Source organism: Artemia franciscana, chromosome 17 (assembly GCF_032884065.1).
Source record: "Artemia franciscana chromosome 17, ASM3288406v1, whole genome shotgun sequence".
Classification (NCBI taxonomy): domain Eukaryota; kingdom Metazoa; phylum Arthropoda; class Branchiopoda; order Anostraca; family Artemiidae; genus Artemia; species Artemia franciscana.
The window spans coordinates 2,435,751-2,461,106 of NC_088879.1; the positions used below are offsets into that span (position 1 = coordinate 2,435,751).

The following is a 25,356-nucleotide window of genomic DNA, read 5'->3' on the forward strand; positions in this document are numbered from 1 at the left end:
AAACATAGAGCATGATCATAGAGTATAGACTATCATAAAGCATAGAGCGAGATGTCACGCTCATAGGGAATGATCAGAGAGTGTAATGCGTCAGAGCATAGAGGGAGATTTCACGCTCATAGAGCACAGAGTCCAACACCTGAAGTACGTTTTTCTGAAGCGAAGAGATTTTGGGCTCATAGAGCATGGTTATAAAGCACAAAACATCTTAAAGCATAGAGGGAGACTTCACTCTCATAGAGCATAGAGCCAAAACTCCTGAAGTGTACGTTTTTCTGCAGAAAAGAAATTTCAAGTTCATAGTTCATCATAAAACATGGAGCGTCATATAGCGTAGACCACTATTAGACGCTCATTGAGCATAAAGCCAAAAACTCCTGTAGTGTGTCTTTTCTGCAGTAGAGATTTTTGACGCACACAGAGCATGATCATACAGCATAGAGGAAGATTTCACACTCATAGAGCATGGAGTCAAAACCCCAGAAGTATGTTTTTCTGCGGCCAAGTGATTTTGCGCTCATAGAGCGTGATCATAGAGCATAATGCATTATGCAATATGAATGAAAATTTCACTCTCTAGAGCATAGAGTCAAAAACTCCTGAAGTATCTTTTTCTGCAAAAAGATACTACGGTCTTTTCCTCCGGTATCTTGGTATAACTATTGATGAAAATCTATCTTATAAAGAACATTGTAATAGATCACGCGTTAAAATTGCCCAAGGAGTTGGTGTAATGAGGAGACTTCAGCATTTTTTCCCCTATGAAGTTCTAAGACTCATTTATTTTGCCTTGGTGCATTCCCATCTTACGTATTGTCCCCTCATTTATTTGGCAACATTCAAATATCATATAAAACCGATACAGACTCTTCAAAACCGGGCTCTTCGAATTTTGTAAAGATATTTACCGTCGCCTTCTTCCTATCCAAATAAATCTAAAACTGAAACTATATATTTATTAACTAATATTTTGCCTGTTTCAGAATTATTCACTCTTCATTCTTTTTTATTCAAGGTAAAATATATCCGCTCAGAACTGCCTTCGTACTTTCGTACGAGAAATTTTTTCCCTGAGCAACCTGACCATGTTTATGAAACCCGTAATAAATGGAGAATGCAGCACCTGAAATTAACCACTGAGAGATCATGGTTCTCGCCATATTTCTCGATCATGGGTTCATGGCATCTTTATCTACCATACATTGACTACAGTAAATCTCTCCCACATATTAAAAAGCAACTTCATTCTATCCTTATAAATAAATTCAAGAATCAGTGATAAAAAAAAATCTTAAAGTAAATAGTTGTTTGTTTGATGTTGATAAGGTGGGCTCATTTTTCTTTTCTTTTTTCAAATAAGTTGCCGGTCATCGGTTACCCTCGCTTGCACACTGTTTTTGTTTTGTTTTTCGGATTGATATTTGCCGAGTGTCAATTGTTTTGTGGGTGGGTTCCCGTCTAGTGGTGAGTCGTGGATTTATTTATATTTATTTTATGCATTTGTTTTCATTTCTTTTTTTGTCAAATAGGAGTGCTATATTGTTATACCGGGTCTTTGTCAATTGACCTTGTGTCTCCGGCTTGACCCTTTTTTTTATATTGTGTGTGTTGTACAGAAGTTCAAATAAATATCTTGAAATATTGAATCTTGCAGCAAAGAGATTTTGCGCTCACAAAGCATGATCATAGAACATATTGCATCATAGAGCATAGAGACAGACTTCGCATTCATAGAGCATGGAGTCAAAAACTCCCGAAGTATGTTTTTCTGCGGCCAAGTGATTTCGCACTCATAGAGCGTGATCATAGAGCATAATACATCACACACCATATATGGAGATTTCACACTATAGAGCATAGACTAAAAACTTGATAAGTATTTTTTTTCTACAGCAAAGAGATTTTGCTCTCACAAAGCAGGATTATAGAGCATAGTGCATCATACCGCATAGAGACAGAATTCATCTTCATAGAGCATGGAGTCAAAAACTCCAGAAGTATGTTTTTCTGCGGCCAAGTGATTTCGCGCTCATGGAGCACAATGCATCATAAACCATAGATGGAGATTTCACACTCTAGAGCATAGAGTAAAAACTCGAGAAGTATGTTTTTCTGCAGCAAAGAGATTTTGCACTCATAAAGCATAGTGCATCATACGGCATAGACAGAATTCGCCTTCATAGATCATGGAGTCGAAAACTCCTGAAGTATGTTTTCTGCGGCCAAGTGATTTCGCGCTCATAGAGCACAATGCATCATAAACCATACATGGAGATTTCACACTCTAGAGCATAGAGTAAAAACTCGAGAAGTATGTTTTTCTGCAGCAAAGAGATTTTGCGCTCATAAAGCATAGTGCATCATACGGCATAGACAGAATTCGCCTTCATAGATCATGGAGTCGAAAACTCCTGAAGTATGTTTCTGCGGCCAAGTGATTTCGCGCTCATAGAGCACAATGCATCATAAACCATAGATGGAGATTTCACACTCTAGAGCATAGAGTAAAAACTCGAGAAGTATGTTTTTCTGCAGCAAAGAGATTTTGCACTCATAAAGCATAGTGCATCATACGGCATAGACAGAATTCGCTTTCATAGATCATGGAGTCGAAAACTCCTGAAGTATGTCTTCTGCGGCCAAGTGATTTCGCGCTCATAGAGCACAATGCATCATAAGCCATAGATGGAGATTTCACACTCTAGAGCATAGAGTAACAACTCGAGAAGTATGTTTTTCTGCAGCAAAGAGATTTTGCGCTCATAAAGCATAGTGCATCATACGGCATAGACAGAATTCGCCTTCATAGATCATGGAGTCGAAAACTCCAGAAGTATGTTTTTCTGCGGCCAAGTGATCTAGGACATAGAGACAGACTTCGCATTCATAGAGCATGGAGTCAAAAACTCCAGAAGTATGTTTTTCTGCGGCCAAGTGATTTCGCACTCATAGAGCGTGATCATAGAGCATAATACATCACACACCATATATGGAGATTTCACACTATAGAGCATAGACTAAAAACTCGATAAGTATTTTTTTCTACAGCAAAGAGATTTTGCTCTCACAAAGCAGGATTATAGAGCATAGTGCATCATACCGCATAGAGACAGAATTCATCTTCATAGAGCATGGAGTCAAAAACTCCAGAAGTATGTTTTTCTGCGGCCAAGTGATTTCGCGCTCATGGAGCACAATGCATCATAAACCATAGATGGAGATTTCACACTCTAGAGCATAGAGTAAAAACTCGAGAAGTATGTTTTTCTGCAGCAAAGAGATTTTGCGCTCATAAAGCATAGTGCATCATACGGCATAGACAGAATTCGCCTTCATAGATCATGGAGTCGAAAACTCCTGAAGTATGTTTTCTGCGGCCAAGTGATTTCGCGCTCATAGAGCACAATGCATCATAAACCATAGATGGAGATTTCACACTCTAGAGCATAGAGTAAAAACTCGAGAAGTATGTTTTTCTGCAGCAAAGAGATTTTGCGCTCATAAAGCATAGTGCATCATACGGCATAGACAGAATTCGCCTTCATAGATCATGGAGTCGAAAACTCCTGAAGTATGTTTCTGCGGCCAAGTGATTTCGCGCTCATAGAGCACAATGCATCATAAACCATAGATGGAGATTTCACACTCTAGAGCATAGAGTAAAAACTCGAGAAGTATGTTTTTCTGCAGCAGAGATTTTGCGCTCATAAAGCATAGTGCATCATACGGCATAGACAGAATTCGCTTTCATAGATCATGGAGTCGAAAACTCCTGAAGTATGTTTTCTGCGGCCAAGTGATTTCGCGCTCATAGAGCACAATGCATCATAAGCCATAGATGGAGATTTCACACTCTAGAGCATAGAGTAACAACTCGAGAAGTATGTTTTTCTGCAGCAAAGAGATTTTGCGCTCATAAAGCATAGTGCATCATACGGCATAGACAGAATTCGCCTTCATAGATCATGGAGTCGAAAACTCCAGAAGCATGTTTTTCTGCGGCCAAGTGATCTAGGACATAGAGACAGACTTCGCATTCATAGAGCATTGAGTCAAAAACTCCAGAAGTATGTTTTTCTGCGGCCAAGTGATTTCGCACTTATAGAGCGTGATCATAGAGCATAATACATCACACACCATATATGGAGATTTCACACTATAGAGCATAGACTAAAAACTCGATAAGTATTTTTTTCTACAGCAAAGAGATTTTGCTCTCACAAAGCAGGATTATAGAGCATAGTGCATCATACCGCATAGAGACAGAATTCATCTTCATAGAGCATGGAGTCAAAAACTCCAGAAGTATGTTTTTCTGCGGCCAAGTGATTTCGCGCTCATGGAGCACAATGCATCATAAACCATAGATGGAGATTTCACACTCTAGAGCATAGAGTAAAAACTCGAGAAGTATGTTTTTCTGCATCAAAGAGATTTTGCGCTCATAAAGCATAGTGCATCATACGGCATAGACAGAATTCGCCTTCATAGATCATGGAGTCGAAAACTCCAGAAGTATGTTTTTCTGCGGCCAAGTGATTTCGCGCTCATGGAGCACAATGCATCATAAACCACAGATGGAGATTTCACACTCTAGAGCATAGAGTAAAAACTCGAGAAGTATGTTTTTCTGCAGCAAAGAGATTTTGCGCTCATAAAGCATAGTGCATCATACGGCATAGACAGAATTCGCCTTCATAGATCATGGAGTCGAAAACTCCTGAAGTATGTTTCTGCGGCCAAGTGATTTCGCGCTCATAGAGCACAATGCATCATAAACCATAGATGGAGATTTCACACTCTAGAGCATAGAGTAAAAACTCGTGAAGTATGTTTTTCTGCAGCAAAGAGATTTTGCGCTCATAAAGCATAGTGCATCATACGGCATAGACTGAATTCGCCTTCATAGATCATGGAGTCGAAAACTCCTGAAGTATGTTTTTCTGCAACAAGGAAATTTCATGCTCATAGAATAGAGCATGATCAAAATTAGCTTTAGTCTGTTTTCAAAAAATATCTAATGCAGCAAGTGAGACAGCATCATTTTAAGTCACTTGATTAACTGTTATCTAAGGTTCCAGTGTAGTGGTTGGCTTCCTCAGAAGGACACACTATAAAATTCTGAAAATAACTAAAAATTTCTAAAATAATTACTCATAACGTTCCCAAAAGTTTTTCACTTTACTTTACCCTCTGGCTCCCCTCTATTGGTAAAATATACAGCCCATACTATTTACTCTCTAAAAATTTTCCACATGTGACTTTTTCCTTCAAATATATTTGACGAGAACGAGCAACGTCGACGATATGAAGTACCGAGAAAATTCACAAATAACATACAACTTGATGTATAAGTTTGACCGTTAAAAGGGGGAGGGGGCTAAAGCAAAGTGACACAATTTTAGGGAAGATATAAGTAAGTAATTTCTCAGAGTTGTTTTCAGATTTTATAGTGTTTTCTTCTGAGGAGGGCCAACACTACACTAGTACTGTGTCTGTTAACTGACATGCAATTACAAAGCAAGATACTTACTGCGTATCTTTTTGTTGCGTAATCATGCACGGCTAAATGTTCTTCGTTATATACCGACGATAGTTGACCGTCGTAATACTGACAGTTATGCCATCTATTTTGATTTTGTGTTGGAAATTGGGACGAAAAATTCCTATTCTCCATCCAAGGATCATCAAAGCTATTATTAAGGTACATGTATCCATCTAAAGGTTTAATTAGATGACTTAGAAGATCTTCATCTGGCGGCTTTTCTACCTCATGTGTAATATCTTGTAAAGGTGTGATGTCGATTTCGGCAATCCATGCCAGACTGTTATCTTCTTGTTCTTGTATTGGTAATTCTATATCTGGAAATTCCGTAAATAAGGCATCAGAAATTAATGGGTCATCTGTCTAAAATGAAAAAAAGCATCATAAGTTTATTTGCAAAGCTTATTTGTTTCTTTTTCTTACACCCAAATGCTCACTCAATCCTTATTCTGAGGATAGAAAAAAAACTTGAACGTTTTTCCAATGCCATCACTTCCAAGCATGGAAGAAATAAACTGAGAGAAAAAAATGACCGTTTTTTAATTTTGAAATTTTTTTCGCCCGTTCATTTTAACAAATCAAAAAAAAAATCTTGCATCTCCCCCTTTATATTTTTAGCGTCCCAATTCTAAATAAACTTACGACAGTACGGTCCGATTGTCCCAGACATTTTATACTTTGGGAATATTAAAACAATTTCGATCTTTATGGAATATATGAAAAGATCTTGTTTTTATATGATTAAATATTAATAAATTTTTTCCATTGCAAATATAAAGGGAAAATAGAATTAAAAAGAATACAAATCCTCCCAGTACACGAAGAGGCTGCCGCTCTGATCGGCTGCGGTGTACTTGATCGCTTATACTGGGCAAGACAATCTGTTGATTTGGATTTCATTTATTCATCTATAGCAGTATCTGTTTTTTTATTACTATGGTCATTATTCATTAAAATAGCCAATCTGTTCGGTCATTTAGTATTTCGTAGTAACTTCTGCTCTTTTTAGGTTTTACTTTTCTGTGAAAAACTTTCATCTGGAAAATTTTGTAGTCTTTTTTGCTCAAATTCTTAACTTGTCAAGACTAACATTTGATACTTTATCAATTCAGGTTTTTTTAATGATCACATTCTTTTTAACTCTTAGATATTCGTATACAGGGAGGGGGGCTCTTACAAGATAGTATGTCTCTATTTTGTCCAAAGACTGCACTAGCCTTATGAACATTGCTCAAAGATTTTGAAAATGCTGACCACTCAATAATTGGCTCAGTTATTGGTGTTAATTAGAGGGAGGGTATCCCAGCCCCCCCCCAAAAAGATACGATTTGGTATTTTTAATGAAGAAATTGAAAAGAATTACACCATACATTTCCGTGAATTTACCCAACTGAGCCCAGGGTGTGAGCTCCGTAGGGTAATTGACCGTAGAGTAAACAGCCTATTTTTATGTTATTGTTCGCCTCTGGGTAGCTTTCTCTACCAAAGCATCAGAAAAGATTTTAGATTACCATTTCACTCAGAAAACTCGAAAAGTTCAAACAGGTAATTAAGTCCAAAGGATCCGGACTCCACAGTCTCAGGAGTATGGACTCTATACGAGATACACAGTCTTGCAGAAAATTTCCAAATATAAAAAGGACACACCGTATTAGAATTGTCTCAATTAAAGGATTTTCCCTTAGTTCATTTACTTTATTTACAAATTATTTGTTAAGACAAGAGAGGTAAAAAAAAGGTAAAGGATACGGCATTAGACTTTACAGTCCGTACCGGCGGTGTTGATCTCCGTTTCTTGGCCCTTCGGCCAGGAAGTGAAATGGGGGGTTTGGGGCCAGTCATCCTGTGCTTTCGCACACCCTTCCTGTTTACCTTCCCCAGATTTCTCCAGGTACCCATTTAGAGCTGGGTCGACTCTGGCTAAGCTTACAGAGTCACGCCACTGACCCCCGTCCCAAACTGAAGAATTGGGTACACTGGGAGACATGCATAAAATTCAAAACTATGCTTTGAGACAGAGTATGGGCTGATAATTCCTCCAGCCACCTATATCTTTCCTCCGCTGCCAGCTATCAATGCAAAAATCTAGGTATATTGCATCTGTTCCAACCGGAATCGCTTGAAATTTTTCCATCTCTATAATTGAGGGCAAAAATGTAGCCCGTGGAAACGAGGTACAAAAACGAGGTGAGTTATGAATTGGTGTAAAACCAGCTAGTTCCTGACTCAGTTCAAAAATTAAAGGAGTGGAAAAGTGAGACTGGAAGAGTTTGTTAAGAAGTCTGTATCGATACTAATTCATTCCAAACTATGGCTTTATATAGTTTGTCAGACTTGTCTCACACAGGTGAAAACTATTGTTCCAAGCTTCTAGCTTTTCTAATTTTGAAAAATGATGTCTTGTATCCTTACTCTGATTGATCAATCACAAATCTTGTGCTTGAAAGTTGGTTATCGTTCAACGTAAGAAATTACGAACTTGTTACATAACTGGCATTGTTAATCATGATTTTATCCACAAGTGTAACTGTAATGTAGCGCGAACATTATTTTATATCGGTCACTCTTTCCATTTTGATCTGTATTCATCAAATTTGGTAAGTGTTCGGGCTGCTCACAACTGTGGCTTGCCACAATTACACAAAATATGTTCTGTTCCGCCAGGGAAGAGAATTTCAAGAGTCTAAAGGCACCAGCAATGGGGAATTCTTCTCTCTTTATTAATGCCTGTTTCCCACGCTGCCATGCAAATTTCCTCAAAAAGGATGCGGATTTCTCTAGAATCATCAGTCACTGCAAAATGATGTACGATTTTTTGATTGATAGAAAAAGACATATTTTTTATAGGTCAAATATGTTTAAAAAAAAATCCACCTCATAGAATTGCAATGGGGATAGTATAATGTTAATAGTAAGCTCAGGTAGAAGCTTTTGAGCTCAAAGACCCCCTATTTTATCAAAATGCCCCCAAAATCAGGATAATTGTTTGTTAATAATATCGAAATCAGGCTACTGTTTGTTGTTTTAGCTTGTTTAGTGCTTACTTATTAAATTTTTCTACATACTTAGTCATATAGCTTTCCATTATTTACAATATGGAATAAAAACCGTTTAGTCATTTCTTTAGATATTTATTTCTATTTGTACTTTCAGAAAACGATTAATAAAAATGTGAGAGATAGAAGAAAACTTCTAATGAAACAGTTTGTGGTAACGAACTGTAAGTAAGGAGCGACTCTGCTCATTAGTAGCCGAAACTCTATAAAATGGAATTTTAATATAATAGATACACCAAAGAATCAACTTATTATGCTGATTCCAAATATATAGAATTCATCAAGTTTAGTGTTACCCATCAAAGGTTCGCCTGATTTTGAAATAGGGGAAATCACCCCCTAAAATTCAAGGAATCTTAATAGTCATGCTATTATATTCAGCGTGCCAAAGAACCCTTCTTTAGAAGTTTCAAGCTCCCATCAGCAAAAGCGCGGAATTTTGCTATTTTTGCCAGAAGACAGATCACGGATGCATGTTTATTTGTTGTTTTTTCTCCATGGGATATAGTATTGAAATAATGGTCTTAGAAGATAGTTAAAGAGTGCTTTCAAACGGAAATTAAAAGTTCTAGTTCCCTTTTTAAATCACCAAAAAGATTGGAGGGCGACTGGGCCCCCTTCCACGCCCATTTTTACCCAAAGTTATCGGATTAAAGTTTTGAGATAGCCATTTCGTTCAGTATAGTTGAAAGATCAAATAACTGTGGCTTAGGTGTAAAATAACCCCTGCAGTCCGTGGAGAGAGGCCTGTAAGTTATGAAATTTGCCCATTGTTTATGTATAGTATTAATTATTGGGAAGTATGCAGACACTTTTCAGGGCAGGGGGCTGTGCTTGGGGTAGGTTTTCATAGGTGGATTCTTCCTTGGAGAGGAAAATTTCCGGGGGGTGGATTTACCAGGGGATATCTTACACTTGGGGGATTTGACAGAATTACTATACGAAGTTCTTTTTAATTCTCTTACAGTCTCGTAATTTTTCACGTGGAGATGTTCCGGGAGAATTATCCAGAGGCTATTTTTCGTGCGTTTTGATTTCCTGAAAATAATTTCCACCGAAGCGGGCATTTTTGGAGTGATCGAGAAACTGATTAGAGATTAGGCTTATTCAAATGAAATGATACCAAGGAGAATTTTTCAGACTGAATCGCCGGCAAGCATTTTACAGGTAGGGGGAGGGGGATTATCAGCGAGGATGGAACTGTTGGAACTGTGTGGATGGAATTTGACAGGGAGGGGGTGCATTTTGCGTTGTACGACATTTTCACGGAAGAGTTCTTCGTGAGGGGGAGGGGTTTATTTCATAGATGGTGAGTCAGATTTACCGGCATTATTTGAAAAATATACAGAATATGAAGGGTTTCCCCCTCCTCAATACCGTGCTCTTTACGCTCAAATTTGACTGTTTGTTCCAATTTTTTAAGAGCGGCTACTGAAACATGAGGGTCGTTTGATTAGAACAGGAAGCCTTTTTAAAAATGAGAACAGGCTTAGCGTAAAGAGCAAGGTACTGAGAAGTGGGCAACCCTTCATATACGGAATAAATCTGCCAATTAATATGCAAATTTTGTTTTAATTTTTCATGTACGGTTAGCCAAATTCGAACCTTTTTAGCCAAATTCGAACGTTAGTTGAAAAACGAGAAGTTAAATAAAAGAACAAGTTTTTTTTTTTAAACTGAAAGTAAGAAGTTCCATTAAAACGTAAAACGAACAAAAATTATTCCGTATATGAAAGGGTCTTTCCTACCTAACGCATTTCTCTTTCGACTAAAGTTTGACTCTTTGTCAAAATACTACTTTTGGTGTTAAGAGTGAGGCGTTGAGGAGGGACAGCCCCTTTCAAATACGGAATATTTACTGTTCTTTTAAACAACTTGTTTTTTTTTAATAATTTTAAGGGAAGACAGGCCAGGTAAGGTCTAGCCTCAACATTGCTGATATTTCTTCAACGCCTTTGTCTCCTCATTATTCTTCTTTAAAAATTTTTTAAACAGTTAAGTTTTCGTCTTCCTATCGAGCTGTATAAAAAAAATGAAATAGATATGATTAATTGCTGTGTTTTATCTTCCTCGGGTTTGTACAGAAGTTTGTAACGGTGTTTTTATCATCTCAAGACTTCCTGTGCAGTTTACCAATTCTTCCAGGCAATTATTGCTATTTTCTTGTGCACCTGTTACTGTCTTAATGATGGATAAAGGTCAATTTCAACAGGTTTATCTGCATCTGCACTTAGGTTTAATTGCGTTTGGAACAACTGTGGCGTCGTCAAGGTATCTTTGGAAGAAACCATTGAAAAATAATTCGTAATAAGTTGCAGGGTTGTGGAGAAGTTTTTTAAAAGTTCCTTAAATCCAGCCAAAAATACATTTTTTGGCGTTTTATTCTGGCGGGAATGAGCCAAATTAAAAATTACAAGAACTGCCGCGTAAATTTTAGAAGAATTTTAAATCCTACTATGGAAAGTTTTCCCATGCTCTTTTAATTTGGCTCAAAATAATACTTTCTGTTAAAAAACACAAGTTTTTTCAACTGAAAGTAAGGAGCAACATTGTTACTTAAAACGAAAAAATGACTCCGTATGTGACGGAGGCTGCCCCTTCCTCGACCCTTGCTCGTTACACTAAAGTTTGTTGGTCCTATAAAAACGCTTTTGATTCTTATCAAGTATTCCTTGTGTTTCAGGTTTTGCCCTTACAGAATCGGGCCAAAATGTCGAACTTCACCATAAAGGGCGAGGGTTGAGGAAGGGGAAGCCCCTTCTGGTAAGAAGTAATTTTCATTTATTTCTAATGTTGCTCCTTACTTTAAGTTGAAAATTTTTTTTTTATATTTAATTTCTTAACATTTTTAAGTTTTCCGGGAAATCCAACTCCCCTCTCCACGAAGAATTTCTCCCAGAACATCCCTCCCTCACGAAGAATACATCCCGCAGGAGATCCTTCAATGGAAAGTTAGCCCCCGTTATAATCCCCCGGAAAATTATTTTCGGATCATTCCCTCTCGCTGGAAATTCACCTAGACAATTCTCTCTGGAAAATTCTCCCTTAAAATCCTCGCCCCTCAGTGGTAAGCTTGCCCTCAAAAATGCCTGTATTTCCCAATAATAATACTATATTTGAACAAGAGCCAAGAGATCATATGGTATGAGCTCTAGCAAAATTCTAAGAATCAATAGATTGATTTAAAACAAAAATCAGAGGCTCAATGCCGGTCGGGATTTAAAATAAGAGCTCTGAGTCACGAGGTCCTTCTAAATATCAAAATTCATTAAGATCCGATCACCCACTCGTAAGTTATAAATACCTCAATTTTTTTTAATTTTCCCTCTCCCTTCAGCCCCCTTGATGGTCGAATCGGGAAAAACGACTTTATCAAGTCAATTTGTGCAGCTCCCTTACACGCTTACCAATTTTCATCGTCCTAGCACGTCCAGAAGCACCAAACTCGCCAAAGCACTAAACCCCACCCCCTAACTCCCCCAAAGATATGATGGGCCAATGCAGAGAAATTGGAGCTTAAAATATCAGTAATGCCCTTGATTATATCAATATTATAATCAATAATCTGAATAATCAAGGGTGGATCTGAAGTAATCTTGATATAATCAAGGGCATTACTGACATTTTAAGCTCCAAACTCACTAAACTTGGCTTTAAGGTGTTTTTTCCCTCTGGAAGGACTATTTCCTCCTTCTTGAACAAAGGCAAGGATAAGATTACTTCAGATCCACCAGGGGTATATGAGATTCCTTGCAGTTGTGGTGACACCTATATAGGTCGTACCATGAGACCTCTACATCACCGATTAAAAGAACATGCTGATTCCATTGATGCCTGCCTTAAAAAGACAAAGCTAAAGGAGGAAGATAATTTCTCTGCATTGGCCCATCATATCTTTGAAAACCCTTCCCACTCCATTAAGTTTGACCAAGTCCAACTTATTGCTATTGTCCCACAACTCTTAAAGCAGAAAATCAGAGAAGCTTTGGAAATTGCTAAAAATAAACCAGCCATCAATAAAGACAATGGTGAGTTTCATATTAGCGAAATTTGGGAACCAATCACCCATAAATTGAAAACTCACAAAAAACTCCACCCCTTTCCTAAAGGCCCAACCTCTTTAAGATCCACTAGGACAGCAGCCATCAACGCCTCTACCAAAATTCGGGCCATGGCACAACAATAACTCCAGGTTCGGCTCATCATTAGTGTTCTTCAGTGTTTTTAGTTTTATTTATTTAGTGATTTTACTTTCTGGCAAGAAATTTGAATTAACCTGATGATGACAGGCACAGGTCCTGTCGAAATTATCGTTAGAAGAAAAATCAATCACCTGACATCAATAGCTTAGGTAAGCTTATTACCTTCTATTATCATTGTGCTTATTCTTACCACCAAGTTCCATCCTGATCTCTCCGTTTTAAGCACTTTCTAAGATTTCCGGTTCCCTTCAAATCCCCCCCCCCAATGACGCTGGATCCGGTCGGGATTTAAAATAAGAGATCTGAGTTACGACGTCCTTCTAAATATGAAATCTCATTAAGATACGATCACTCCTTCGCAAGTTATAAATACCTCGTTTTTTCTAATTATTCAAAGTTAACCCCCCCCCCCTCCAACTCCTCTAAATAGAGCAGATCCGTTCCGGTTATGTCAATCACGTATCTAGGATTCTGCTTATTTTTCCCACCAAGTTTCATCCCAATCCCTTCACTCTAAGCGTTTTCCAAGATTTTAGGTCCCCCCCCCAAATCTCCCAATGTCACTGGATCCGGTTGGTATTTAAAATAAAGCTCTGAGACACGATATCCTTCTAATAATCAAATTTTATTAAGATCCGATCACCCGTTCGTAAGTTAAAAAATACCTATTTTTTCTAATTTTTCCGATTTAGCCGTCCCCCCACTCCCCCCCAGATGGTCAAATTGGGGAAACGACAATTTCTAATTTAATTTTGTCAGGTTCCTGATACGCCTGCAGAATTTCATTGTCCTAGCTTACCTGGAAGTGCTTAAACTAGCAAAATCGGGACAGACAGACCGACAGACGGACCAACAGAATTTACGTTCGCTATATGTCACTTGGTAGATATTAAGTGCCATAAAAACTGACATATTGCATAAGTTACACCCCTTTCCATCCTGGACAATTTCCTTGGAAAAAATTTCTGCCTGAACCTCTTCCTTTATAGAAAATTCTTCCTGTGGGAAATCCCCCAACAGAAAATTCCCCCCAAAAATTTCCGTATGCTTCCCAATAAGAAATACCGTAACGTAAACAATGCACAAATTGAGCTGAGATTCCTTTACCCAGAGACTATGGGGGGGGTTCATGTCCTCCCCAGGGGAAAAGTTATTGGAACTTTCAACTATTTTGAATCAAATGGCAATCTTCGATAGGTAAAGTTAAGCGCAAAGTCTTTTACGTATCTTCGTATCACCATAAAAAGCTGATTTTTTTCTGAATTAAGCAGGAAAAACAGTTTTTTGATAAAATTAAGGTGCGACACGAGCAGAAATTATTCTGTATACGAGAGTGGCTGACCCCTTGGCTCCCCTCTTTAAAGAAGAGGCTAACTAGTACCTGACTGAATAGGATTTATTCCAAATTCCAGGGAGGTTGCCTCCCCCTTAACCCCTCTCTCTGCGCTGAAGCAAGAAATTTTGATCTGACGCTTTAAGAACTGCAACCCAAACGAGGGCAATTAGAATGGGATACGAAGCATTTTGCATAATGCCCAAGAATTGATACCTTCAAACGGTAAAATCTCCTATGCGATCAGACAGTTCCTGGCAAGGAGCTATAAGTAAACAGCGACTCCTGCTAGTATTAATCGAAGCTCTAAAAACAGTAGTTTTAATAAAAATGTGTTAATCAAAATACTTCTTATAAATCTCTTCAGCAACAGTACTGTTTTTTAACAACATTTAGAATAGGGTTCTCAATATCTAAAAGAACTTATTAAATTCAAAGTTTTTCACCGAAAGTTATGAGCCCAGAAAATTTGTCCCATTTTCGAAAAGGGGCCAATTACCGCCAAAAGGGCGAGTGGTCTTGGTCGATTTACGTCATTAACTTCAAAAGAACAGAAAACTCTTACCGGACAGAGTGTAAGCCTATATCTAAAAAAATATAAAATTTCGCTTTCTTCCCCAGAGGACTGATCATTGAGGTGTTGTTTTTGGAGGGGGTGATTTCACTGAACCAAGTGTGCTAAAAACCGAGAAATTTTTCATTCGGACGGGAATTAAGCTCGGGTCCCTTTTAAGTAGCAAAGAAGCTTGGGTTGCACCAAAGTGGCGATCTCTTCCATTTTGTAGAACAAAACAATTTTACCTCAAAGAGGGAGAAAGGGCTATCGACAGAATATCGTGAGATAGCGAATTGAGTTAAAATTGTCTAAAAATTATATTTTGAACTTCCTAGTTTTAGGGGCGGTGATGCCACGTGGTGGCAAATTTAATTCTAAAAATGCAAGAAGTTCATAAACGGTTAATATATACATTTACTATTAAAAAAAGTGAAAAAAAGTGTTGTTGAAAAAAAAGTGTCTGTTGAAAAAAAGTGAAAGAAATCTGCACTTCACGGTGGCATGCTATCCTTTTCTACATAAAAAGGGCAATTTTATCTTCTAACTTTCTGGCCCTCTTTCAATATTTTTCACCAATATTTTGATATGATTACCCCTGGGGAAGAAACACGGACCCACTGTAAATTCGCTGGAAAAAAATTAAATTTTCGTGTTTTCAAACAGTTCGCAGTAATGCTGTAAGTAAGGAGCGACTTGGCACACTAGAAAACAAAACTATAAAAATGGAATTTTTAATAATAATGGATGCATTAAAAGAAGTATGATTTTATTCCAAATACGTAAAATTCATCAAGTTTAATGCTACTCATCAAGAGCAACAAGCCTGAGAAAATTTGCATGATTTTTGAATAAAGAAGGAAACAATCATTAAAAGTCAAGGAATTTTAATGAGAATGGCATCTTCAGATTCAACGTATCAGAGAATACAGCTGTAACTGTAACTAAAGGTTTCAAGATCCCATATAAAAAATTGTTTGTTTTTTTTCAAAAAGAAAAATCATGGATGTGTGTTCATCTGTTTTTCCCCGAGGAATGATCGTGATTGTATCAAAGTTATGGTCCTAGAAGATCGAAAGAAGGCTCACCCGAACGGAGATTAAAAATTCTAGTGTCCTTTTTAAGTGACTGAAAAGAGTGGGCAGCAACTAGCCCCTCATCCAACGCTCCTTTTTCCAAAGTTATCTGATCAAAAATTTGAGATAGCGATTTTGTTCAGCATAGCCAAAAATTCCCTTAACTATGCTTTTGGGGATGACATAACCCCCCACAGTCCCTGATGAAAGGGTAGTAAGCTATAAATTTGCCCATTCTTTACATGTCGTATTTGTTATTGGGATGTATTACAGACATTTTCGGGGTATTTACTTTGGGGCCAAGAATTTTCTGTGGGTAGGGAAGTTTTCAGGGCGAACTTTTCAGGGGAAATTTTACATGGGAAAATTTGTCAGACTTAATCTATGAATTCCTTTTTATTAGTCTTTTCTTCCTTTGGGGACTCAGTTTCGCATGTGGAGATGTCCCAGGGAAATTGTCAAGGGAAACTTTCAGGGGGGCTGGAATTGTCTGGGAAGTTTTTTCTGTGGATGGGATTTTATGGGGTAAACTTTACATTGGGTGGGATTTATTGGAAGAGTTGGTAAAATTCTAGTTAATTGACTTTTTTCTATCTCGGAAAGGGTTTAGGTTAGGAAAATGAAACTTTTAGGGATGTGTCTACAGGCTAAAGTATGTCCTGGGAAGGGGTAAAGTTCTAATTTAGCTACTTTTGGCTATCTTGGAAAAGGGTTCGTTTATGAAAATGAAACTTTCAGTAAAGAATCCAGGGCCAAAAAACACTTTGGGAAGGTATTCCTAAGCTCCCATGTTAACCCTCTTCTGATTCTTAAGTCTTAGAAACTAACCTAGTTGGCAGATTTATATCTATAGAAAATTTGATAAAGCAACATTTAACCTTCATTTGTAGTTATTAGCTTCTTTTTCTCTGGTTTTAGTTCTGAAAGTGCAATTCTTGTTGGTTGATTAGAATTTTAAGCCATATCAAAGGGCTTTTTTTCTAAATTTAGGAAATGTATTTGCGGATCTTTGAAACCTCATAAATTGGGATTGAGCAATGTTTTGAAGCTGAAAATACTTTTCTTGTGCTTCATTTAAGCGGAAGATCTATTTTGCAAGGTTTCACTTTTATAAAACAAAGATTTTTAAAGGTTGTCAAAGGCCAGGCCTTCTAGAAGGAGAAGAAGTGGTGGGTACTTCAAAATACTTTACCGGGACATACTTTAGTATGTAGACCCCTCCCTAAAAGTTTCATTTTGATAATCTAACCCCTTTGAAATCTTTCCTTATAACATCTTCCCAGCCCAACTGGGGACAGACTGCTTTTCGTTTGGCCCTAGAAGGTTGGCCGAAAAGGATAATCTGTGGCAATCTGTCGTCCTTCATCTTCAGAACGTACCCTTGATATCTCAACCTTTCTTTCATTATAGTCCTAGAAAGCGGGGTTGGACCATACTTTTCGAACAGCTTACTGTTTGAGATAGCGTCAGTCAGTTTGGAACTACGTTCAAAGTCAGTGAAAAGCCCCTAAACTAGAATTACTTCGCACGTTTCTATTAATCCGATTAAAATAAGAACTTTGAAAGTATAAAAAGAAATCTGGTAAAATTTTAGTTAATTGACTTCTTGCTATCTCGGAAAGGGTTTAGGTTATGAGAATGAAACTTCAGAGATGGGTCTACAGGCTAAAGTATGTCCTGGGAAGGTATTTTGAAGTACCTACCTCGGTAAAATTCTAGTTAATTGACTTCTTGCTATCTCAGAAAGGGTTTAGGTTAGGAAAATGAAACTTTCAGGGATGGGTCTAAAGGCTAAAGTATGTCCCGGGAAGGTATTTTAACGTACACACCTCTGCTCCTTCTCCCTCTAGAGGGCCCTGAAATTTGCCTACATGACAGGTCTGTACCTATTGATATTTTGACAAAACAACATTTTACCTTAATTCTCAGTTACCAGTTGCTTTTTCTCTGCCTTTAGTTCTGGAAATGCAATTCCTGTTATTTGAGTAGAATTTTGAGCCATATCAATGTTTTTTTTTCAAAATTTAGGAAATGTATTTACATAACTTTAAAACCTTATAAAATGAAATTGAGCAACGTTATGAAGCTGGAAACAATTCTGTTGTACTTTAATTAAGCTGAAGATCTATTTTGCAAGGTTTCACTTTTATAACACACATATTTTTAAAGGTCATCAAAGGTCAGAGCCCTCTAGAGAGAGAAGGAGTGGAGGTAGTTGCTTCAAAATACCTTCCCGGGAGATACTTTAGTCTGTAGATTCATCCCTGAAAGTTTTATTTTCCTAACCTAAACCCTTTCTGAGATAGCAAGAAGTCAATTAACTAGAATTTTACCCCTACCTCCACTCCTTCTCCCTCTAGAAGACCCTGACCTTTGATGACCTTAAAAAATATGTGTGTTATAAAAGTGAAACCTTGCAAAATAGATCTTCTGCTTAATTGAAGTACAACAAAATTGTTTTAGCTTCATAACTTTGCTCAAGCCCATTTTATAAGGTTTTAAAGATATGCAAATACATTTCCTGAATTTCGAAAAAAAACATTGATATGGCTCAAAATTCTACTGAAATAACAGGAATTGCATTTTCAGAACTAAAGGCAGAGAAAAAGCAACTAGTAACTGAAAATTAAGGTAAAATGTTGTTTTGTCAAAATTTCAATAGGTCATGTTGACAAATTTCAGGGCCCTCTAGAGGGAGAAGGAGTGGAGGTGGGTACTTTAAAATAACTTCCCGAGACATACTTTAGCCTGTAGACCCATCCCTGAAAGCTTCATTTTCCTAACCTAAACCCTTTCCGAGATAGCAAAAAGTCAATAACTAGAATTTTACCAGAAATCTAATAGGTATACTGCAAAAGAAATCTTGGCTACTTTTATTTATTAGAGCGTTTCCGTATTTACTAAACTTACCGAGAACATATGTATTTTTGCCGAAAATATTTTGGTAAAATTCTACTTTACCTACTGTTGGCTATCTTAGAAAGGGTTTGGGTTATGAAAATGAAACTTCCAGGGATGGGTCTACAGACTGAAGTTTGTCCTGGGAAGGTATTTTGAAGTAACTACCTCCACTCCTCCCACTATATATAATGCAAATTATTGCACATTACTAGGCGAGTTGTTTTTGCTCACATTTTTTGCTTTAATAATTCTTACCGAATATATTTCCCAAAAGCAAATTTACCAAAAATATATGTATTTTAGGTGTTGAAGGGGCGCCACCGCCCCTTTTTCTTCCTCGAGGATGCCCTTACTTGTGCTAGCCTATCTTCTCTCCTGAATGTCTGGTCGGATCTTTGGGCGTCAATAACTCGAGCCAGGTCAAAAAGTGATGCCTTTTAAATAGATCAGTTTAAAAAAGAGAAGCTGTTACTAATACCTAAATGTGAAAGTCCTGAAATCCCATTCCTTATTCAACTAACTCTCCACAGACTACAGTCTACGACTCTACAAAAACAATGCATAAGTAACCTCACATAGCATAGCAAGCCAGGTTGGTGTCTATGAACTTAAGCGCTATGGGGTATTTCTTTCATAGACAAAGCAAGAGGTCATTCACTTTGCTTTAGGTATGCACTTGAGAAAATACAATACGGCAATTTTTGGTCTTTTCTGTGAGAGATGCCATTCGGGGTTGGAGGGACGAGGGGTGAGGAAGGGGAAAATAAAGTTTTCGCCCGCTTGTGCCACCATATTTTTTCAGTGCTGCCACAACCATGAAAATAAACCAACAGAACTTGTTTGTCACATTTGACTAGGCAGTAATAATTCAAAGAAAAGCAAGTAATTCAAAGGCTTTTTATGCATTTTCACTCGTGTTTGCCTTTTATAAATTGACACCGGCTACTGCCAAGAACTGCATAACTGCATACGGAATGCATATGGAAGCCCTTTACGCTGAAGTTTTTTACTGTTTTAAAAGTAAAGTTAAGAGAAAGAGTCAAACTTTAGCATAAAGAGCAGGGAGTTGAGGAGGAAAAGCCCCTTTCATATACGGAATAATTTCTGTTCGTTTTAAGTTTTAATGTCGCTCCTTACTTTCAGTTAAAAAACTTGTTTTTATTTAATTAGCACAAAAAGCCAGTTCTTTTGATGCATTAATTTTGACAAAGGAAAATTTTGATACGTAAGTTTTTTACGTAAGTTAATTCTTAAGTTACGTATATTTTTTACTAATAAAAACGTTCTTTACAAATTAAAAGTTCTAGTTGCATTTTTAAGTAACCCAAAAATTAGAGGGCAACTACGCCTCCTTCCCCACCCCTTATTTCTCAAAATCGTCTGGTTAAAATTAAGAAAAAGCCATTTAGCCAAAAAAAGAATTAGTATGCAAATTTCATTTTAATAATTTATGTGCAGAGAGCCAAAATCAAACATGCATTAATTCAAAAACGCTCAGAAATTAAATAAAAAAAACTAGTTTCTTTAACTGAAAGTAAGGAGCGACATCAAAACTCAAAACAAACAGAAATTACTCCGTATATGAAATGGGTTTTCCCCTTCGCAATCCCTCGCTCTTTACGCTAAAGTTTGACTCTTTGCCACAATTTTAATTTTTAAAACAATTAGAAAACTTTAGCGTAGAGAGCGAGGCGTTGAGGAGGGGACAACCCATTTCATATACGGAGTAATTTCTGTTCGTTTTAAGCTTTAATGTCGCTCCTTACTTTCAGTTAAAAAAACTAGTATTTTTTTATTTAATTAACGTTAAAGAACAACAAGCAATGGGTGATCGTAATTCACAGTAAATTGTAAAAAAAAATGTTTAAGAATCTATTTAAAGGACCTAATTTTTACGCCGATTCTAAATTTTGATACTTACTTGGCAGCTAGCACACACTCAAGAATTGAAGTGAAATTAATTATAATAAAATATATCAAAATATTATGAAAGTATATTAGTTTAGTAATGAGATTATGGAAACTTCCATAGAGAATTATGGAAGGAAGGCCGCCCAGACTTCATTATGAGACTGCATAAAAGGCTAAAGACATGGCAAGGAGAACGGAGAAGAGTGATATAAGGTTTACAGAATCAAATTATTCTTCCTATCTTACTTATGGAAAATCCTTGCACGATTCTGGTTCAAATAAGATGCCACAAAATTATCTTACTGCTAAGGGATGAAAAAAAAAAAAATCTTTTCCAAATAAGCTTTTCAAAGAGAAGCACAAAGGCAAAACAAACCTAAGAAATTTTGAACGTTTGTTGAAAATTCTCCCGGAACTCCCCCATATTCACCCTGGCTAATTTTGGATGCTTATTTAAAAGAAAATTGAAAGTTCTACTCAGCTGTTTAAGTCAGGGGCAATGCTAAAGCGTTGCCTATAGTAAAGAGTCATAAGACTTGAATGCAATATTTTTTTTTCCAGAGGTACTTCATACGGAAGAGGAGGTCGAAACTTCAGGGGGGCCCACTCGATTGTAAATTGAAAGTACTAGTTGCCTCTTTAAGAGTCCAAAGTGGTCGGGGGCAACCGGCTTTCTCCCCCTCGACGCCTTTTCCCCTCAAAGGCATGTGATTAAAATTATACGATAGCCATTGGGTTCAAAATTGTCCTAAGACCAAAAAATTATGCCTTCGGGGTTGAAAAAAACCTCCTCAGTATTCGGGGCAAGGGTTGTAAGCTATAAACTTGTGGTCGTACAAAATTTGCAGGAGACTCATTTGATTTGAAATCTAAAGTTCTAGTTTCCTTTTCAAGAATTGAAAGTGATCAAAGGGCGACCAGTCCCCCTCCCTACACGCATTTTCTCTCAATATGCATTCAATAAAAATTTTGAAATAGCCATTTCATTGAAAATAGTTCAAAAGCGAAATAACTATGCCTCTAGGGCTGACATCTCCCGCAAGCCCCTGGTGTAAGGGCTTTAAGTTATGCAAGTTGCTCATTGTTAACAAGTAAGGTTTTAAAAAAAAAAAAAAAAAAAAAAACTTTTCCTTTTCAAGAATTGAAAGTGATCAATGGGCAACCAGTCTCCCCCTCCCCCTACATGCGCTTTCCCTCAATATACATTCGATCAAAATTTTGGAATAGCCATTTTATTCAAAATAGTTCAAAGGCGAAATAACTATGCCTCCGGGACTGACATCTCCCGCAAGCCCCTGGTGCCAGGACTCTATGTTATGCAAGTTGCTCATTGTTAAAATATAAGGTGTTTTTTATTAAGTAAAGAAGAAAGTTTGATCCTGGATCTCGAAAAAGGTTACAGAAACAGGGTTTAAGGAAATATTCAGAGATGTCAAGCACAGTGAAACCACACTTTGTCCTTGCTGGTTGTGAAAGGGGAATATTATCAATATCTAAATAATTTCTAGAAACCTACCGGCTAAAAATACAAGATGAGAAAAAACTCAAGCAGAAGAAAAAGCGAGGATACTTCTTTTTTCTTCTGCTTGATTTTATTTTCTCATCTTGCCTAGCAATATATAAGAAACGGATGATTATAAAAGGTTGAAGCTTTTAATCTATGTTGAAGAAGAGCTGAAGACAGGTTGGAAGGTAGCTAGCCCCCCTTCTTACCCTTTTTATATGTCTCCCCTTCATTAAAATATTCAAAATTTTATAATCGTCATCATACAAACTAGTCAAAAGGTCTAATAGCTATGCCTCTAAGAATGCCACTTCCACGGCCCCGAGGAAAGGATTGTAAATTATGCAGTCTATCCTTATATCTTCGGCAACCAGAGCAAGCTGCTTTTATGTCGGGCTGTTCAACCATTGAACAGATTTTCGCGATTCAACAGATATTAGAAAAAGCTATGGAATTCTGATGTAAAGCTTTTCTTGCCTTCGCCGACTTCCGTGCTGCACTCGGCACAGTGAACCGAGAAGTTCTTTGGTGGATTGTAGAATTGACTGTCCTCCCTGAGAAATAGCACAGACTCTTCAAAGCTCCACACCGTGGTACAAAGAGCTGTGTTTAAGTAAACGGCTGGCGCAGCTTGTTCTTCCAAATCACAACCGGAGTGCGTCAAGGATGTGCGATGTCCCCTGAGCTCTTCAATACCATCAGAGACCAAATTATGACAAAGGCAACTTCACATCTAAGTTTTGGGCTCAAGTTTGGGGATGGCGTCGTCTCAGATACTGATTTAGTCGATGACCTTGCCATTATAGCGGACTCCATGGATCAGTTCCTGGAAGTGCTTCAGATCTTAAGAGAAGAGACCGCAATCTTCTCCTATTGTTTATTCTCCAGTTAACCTTGAAAGAACAAGTAGCATTGAATGTGTCCAAAGGTTCACCATCCTGGGCTCTACAATTTTTCTCAGATGAATCGCTTCTCCTCCAGCTGCAAGCAAGGATATCCGAAACGTCTCCTGCCATGGGTAAGCTGAACCGTCATCTTTGGCGAAAACCTAACATCAGTCATTAATCAAAACTGCGGATTTTCAATGCCCTCGTCGGTTCTGTAATGCTTTACGGAGCTGAAAAATAGCATTCATCAACCGTAACACTAAAAATCATCGATGTATTCCAGATAAAGAGCCTGAGAAGGATCGAAGGTCTAAGGTGGTTTGATTTCATGAGTAATGCTGCAGCAAGCTGCATAATGTATGAGTTGCTGCAGCTCACCAAGCAGTCTCGGTTTTCTATCCAAGCAGCTAAGCGTACCTTACGATGGTTCGGACACCTAGTTCAAATGCCCCTGCACTTACCCGCAAATATGATCTTTGACTTTGACCCCACGGAAGGCGGTTGGAAGTAACCCCGCGGCCGACCGAAGAAGCGATGGTCCGACAGCTTGTACAAGTTTCTGGCAATGAGAAACATCAGACAGAGCAAAGCACAAACGCTCGTTCTGGATTGAAGCAGGTGGAGAAGCAGACATCACTCTCTACGCCAAGCAGCACCCGACAGGAGACCTAAGCCAAGTCAAGTGCAATAGCGCTGCCTGATTAAAGAGCGATGTGAGCACAATGTATAATTTATGTTTCTGATCAGGGATCTTAGTATAGAAGCTGTTGTCGTAAAAACTTCGAAAGAAGCTCATTCGATTGGAAATTAAAAGTTCTAGTACCCCTTTTAAGAGTTGGAAGTCATTGGAGGGCAACCAGCCCCGCTCCCACGTCCATAATTTCCCCAAATACATCAAATAAAAATTTTAAGATAGACATTTTGTTCATAAAACGGCATCTAGCCCCCTCCCCCTAACATCTGGAACCCTAACCTGGAAGTTACATCCTGGGGGCATATAAGTTTTTATGCAATGGGTGTCTGTATAAACTTTGGATTGGGTTCATTTCATTCGAAATTGGAAGTTATGGTATCCATTTAAGAGTCAAAGGTGATTGGAGGACAACCAGCCAACTCACCCCCACGCCCATAATTTTCCAAAACAAAAATTCAGTCAAAATTTTGAGATATCCATTTTCCTTATCATTGTTGGAAGATCCAGTAATACCTTCGGGGATGTGAACTCTCAAACAGCATACAGGGTAAAGGCTGTCAGTTAGGCAATTCGTTCATTTTTTGTACATAATATGTTATCGAGAAAGGTATGCATGTTTGACCTTTCAAACAGTTCATGGTAACGAACTGCAGGAAGGTGCGACCTGGCTCAATAGTAAACGAAACTCTACAAAACCCTAAAAATTTTGAGACTAATAGATACAACAAAATAGTCAGATTTTTTGCTGATTTTAAATATATAAGCTTAATCGAATTTAGTTTTACCTATAAAAGTTACGAACCTGAGAAAATTTGCCTTAATTTGAAAAATAGAGGGAAAACCCCCCTGAAACTCATAGAATCTCAAACCACACAAAAATAACACCTTCGCATTCAGCGTATTAGAGAACCCAACTGTAGAAGTTTCAAGCTCCTATCTACAAAAATGTGGAACTTCGCACATTTGCCTGAAGACAGATCACGGATGCGTGTTTATTTTTTTTTCCTAGGGGTGATCGTATCGACACAGTGGTCCTAGAATCTCGCGAGAGGGCTGATTCTAACGGAAATTAAAAGTATTAGTGCCCTTTTTAAGTGACCAAAAAATGGAGGGCACCTAAGCCCCCTCCCACGCTCATTTTTCCCAAAGTCACCGGATCAAAATTTTGAGATAGCCATTTTATTTACCATAGTCGAAAAACCTAATAACTATGTCTTTGGGGACGACTTACTCCCCGTAGTCCCCATGGGAGGGGCTGCAAGTTACAAACTTTGACCTGTCTTTACATATAGTAATGGTTACTGGGAAGTGTACAGAAATTTTCAAGGGGATTTTTTCGGTTTATGGGGGAGAGTTTAGGGGGGGGTTACGTGGGAGGATATTTCCATGGAGAAATTTTTCAACCATTTTGTTCAGCATAGTCGAAAAACTTAATTATGTCCTTCGTTATGACTTAATCCTCAATAGCCCCCTAGGGAGGGGCTTCAAATGTTTTGGGAGGGGCTAAAGTATTTTTAGTAATTTCAACTATTTATTCTACGGCCTTTGTGATTCAGGGGTCATTCTTAAAAAATTGGGACAAAATTCAAGCTTTAGTGTAAAGAGCTAGGTATTGACGAGGGGGCGAACCCTCTCATATACGAAATAAAAATATACGAATATAGAAGTTCGTTACGAAAGTTAATTCGTAAGTT

At 37.8% G+C, this 25,356-nt stretch overlaps 1 protein-coding gene across 2 annotated transcripts in view; it reads right to left on the reverse strand.

The window, feature by feature from the left end:
- Window positions 1-25,356, reverse strand: part of LOC136037682 (Kruppel-like factor 2) — a 57,724-nt gene that overhangs the window by 26,609 nt on the left and 5,759 nt on the right. For both annotated transcript variants that reach the window (XM_065720434.1, XM_065720433.1), the window contains exon 2: window positions 5,534-5,908. In XM_065720434.1, coding sequence (XP_065576506.1) covers window positions 5,534-5,908 — 375 coding nt within the window. The remainder of the gene's footprint in view (window positions 1-5,533; window positions 5,909-25,356) is intronic.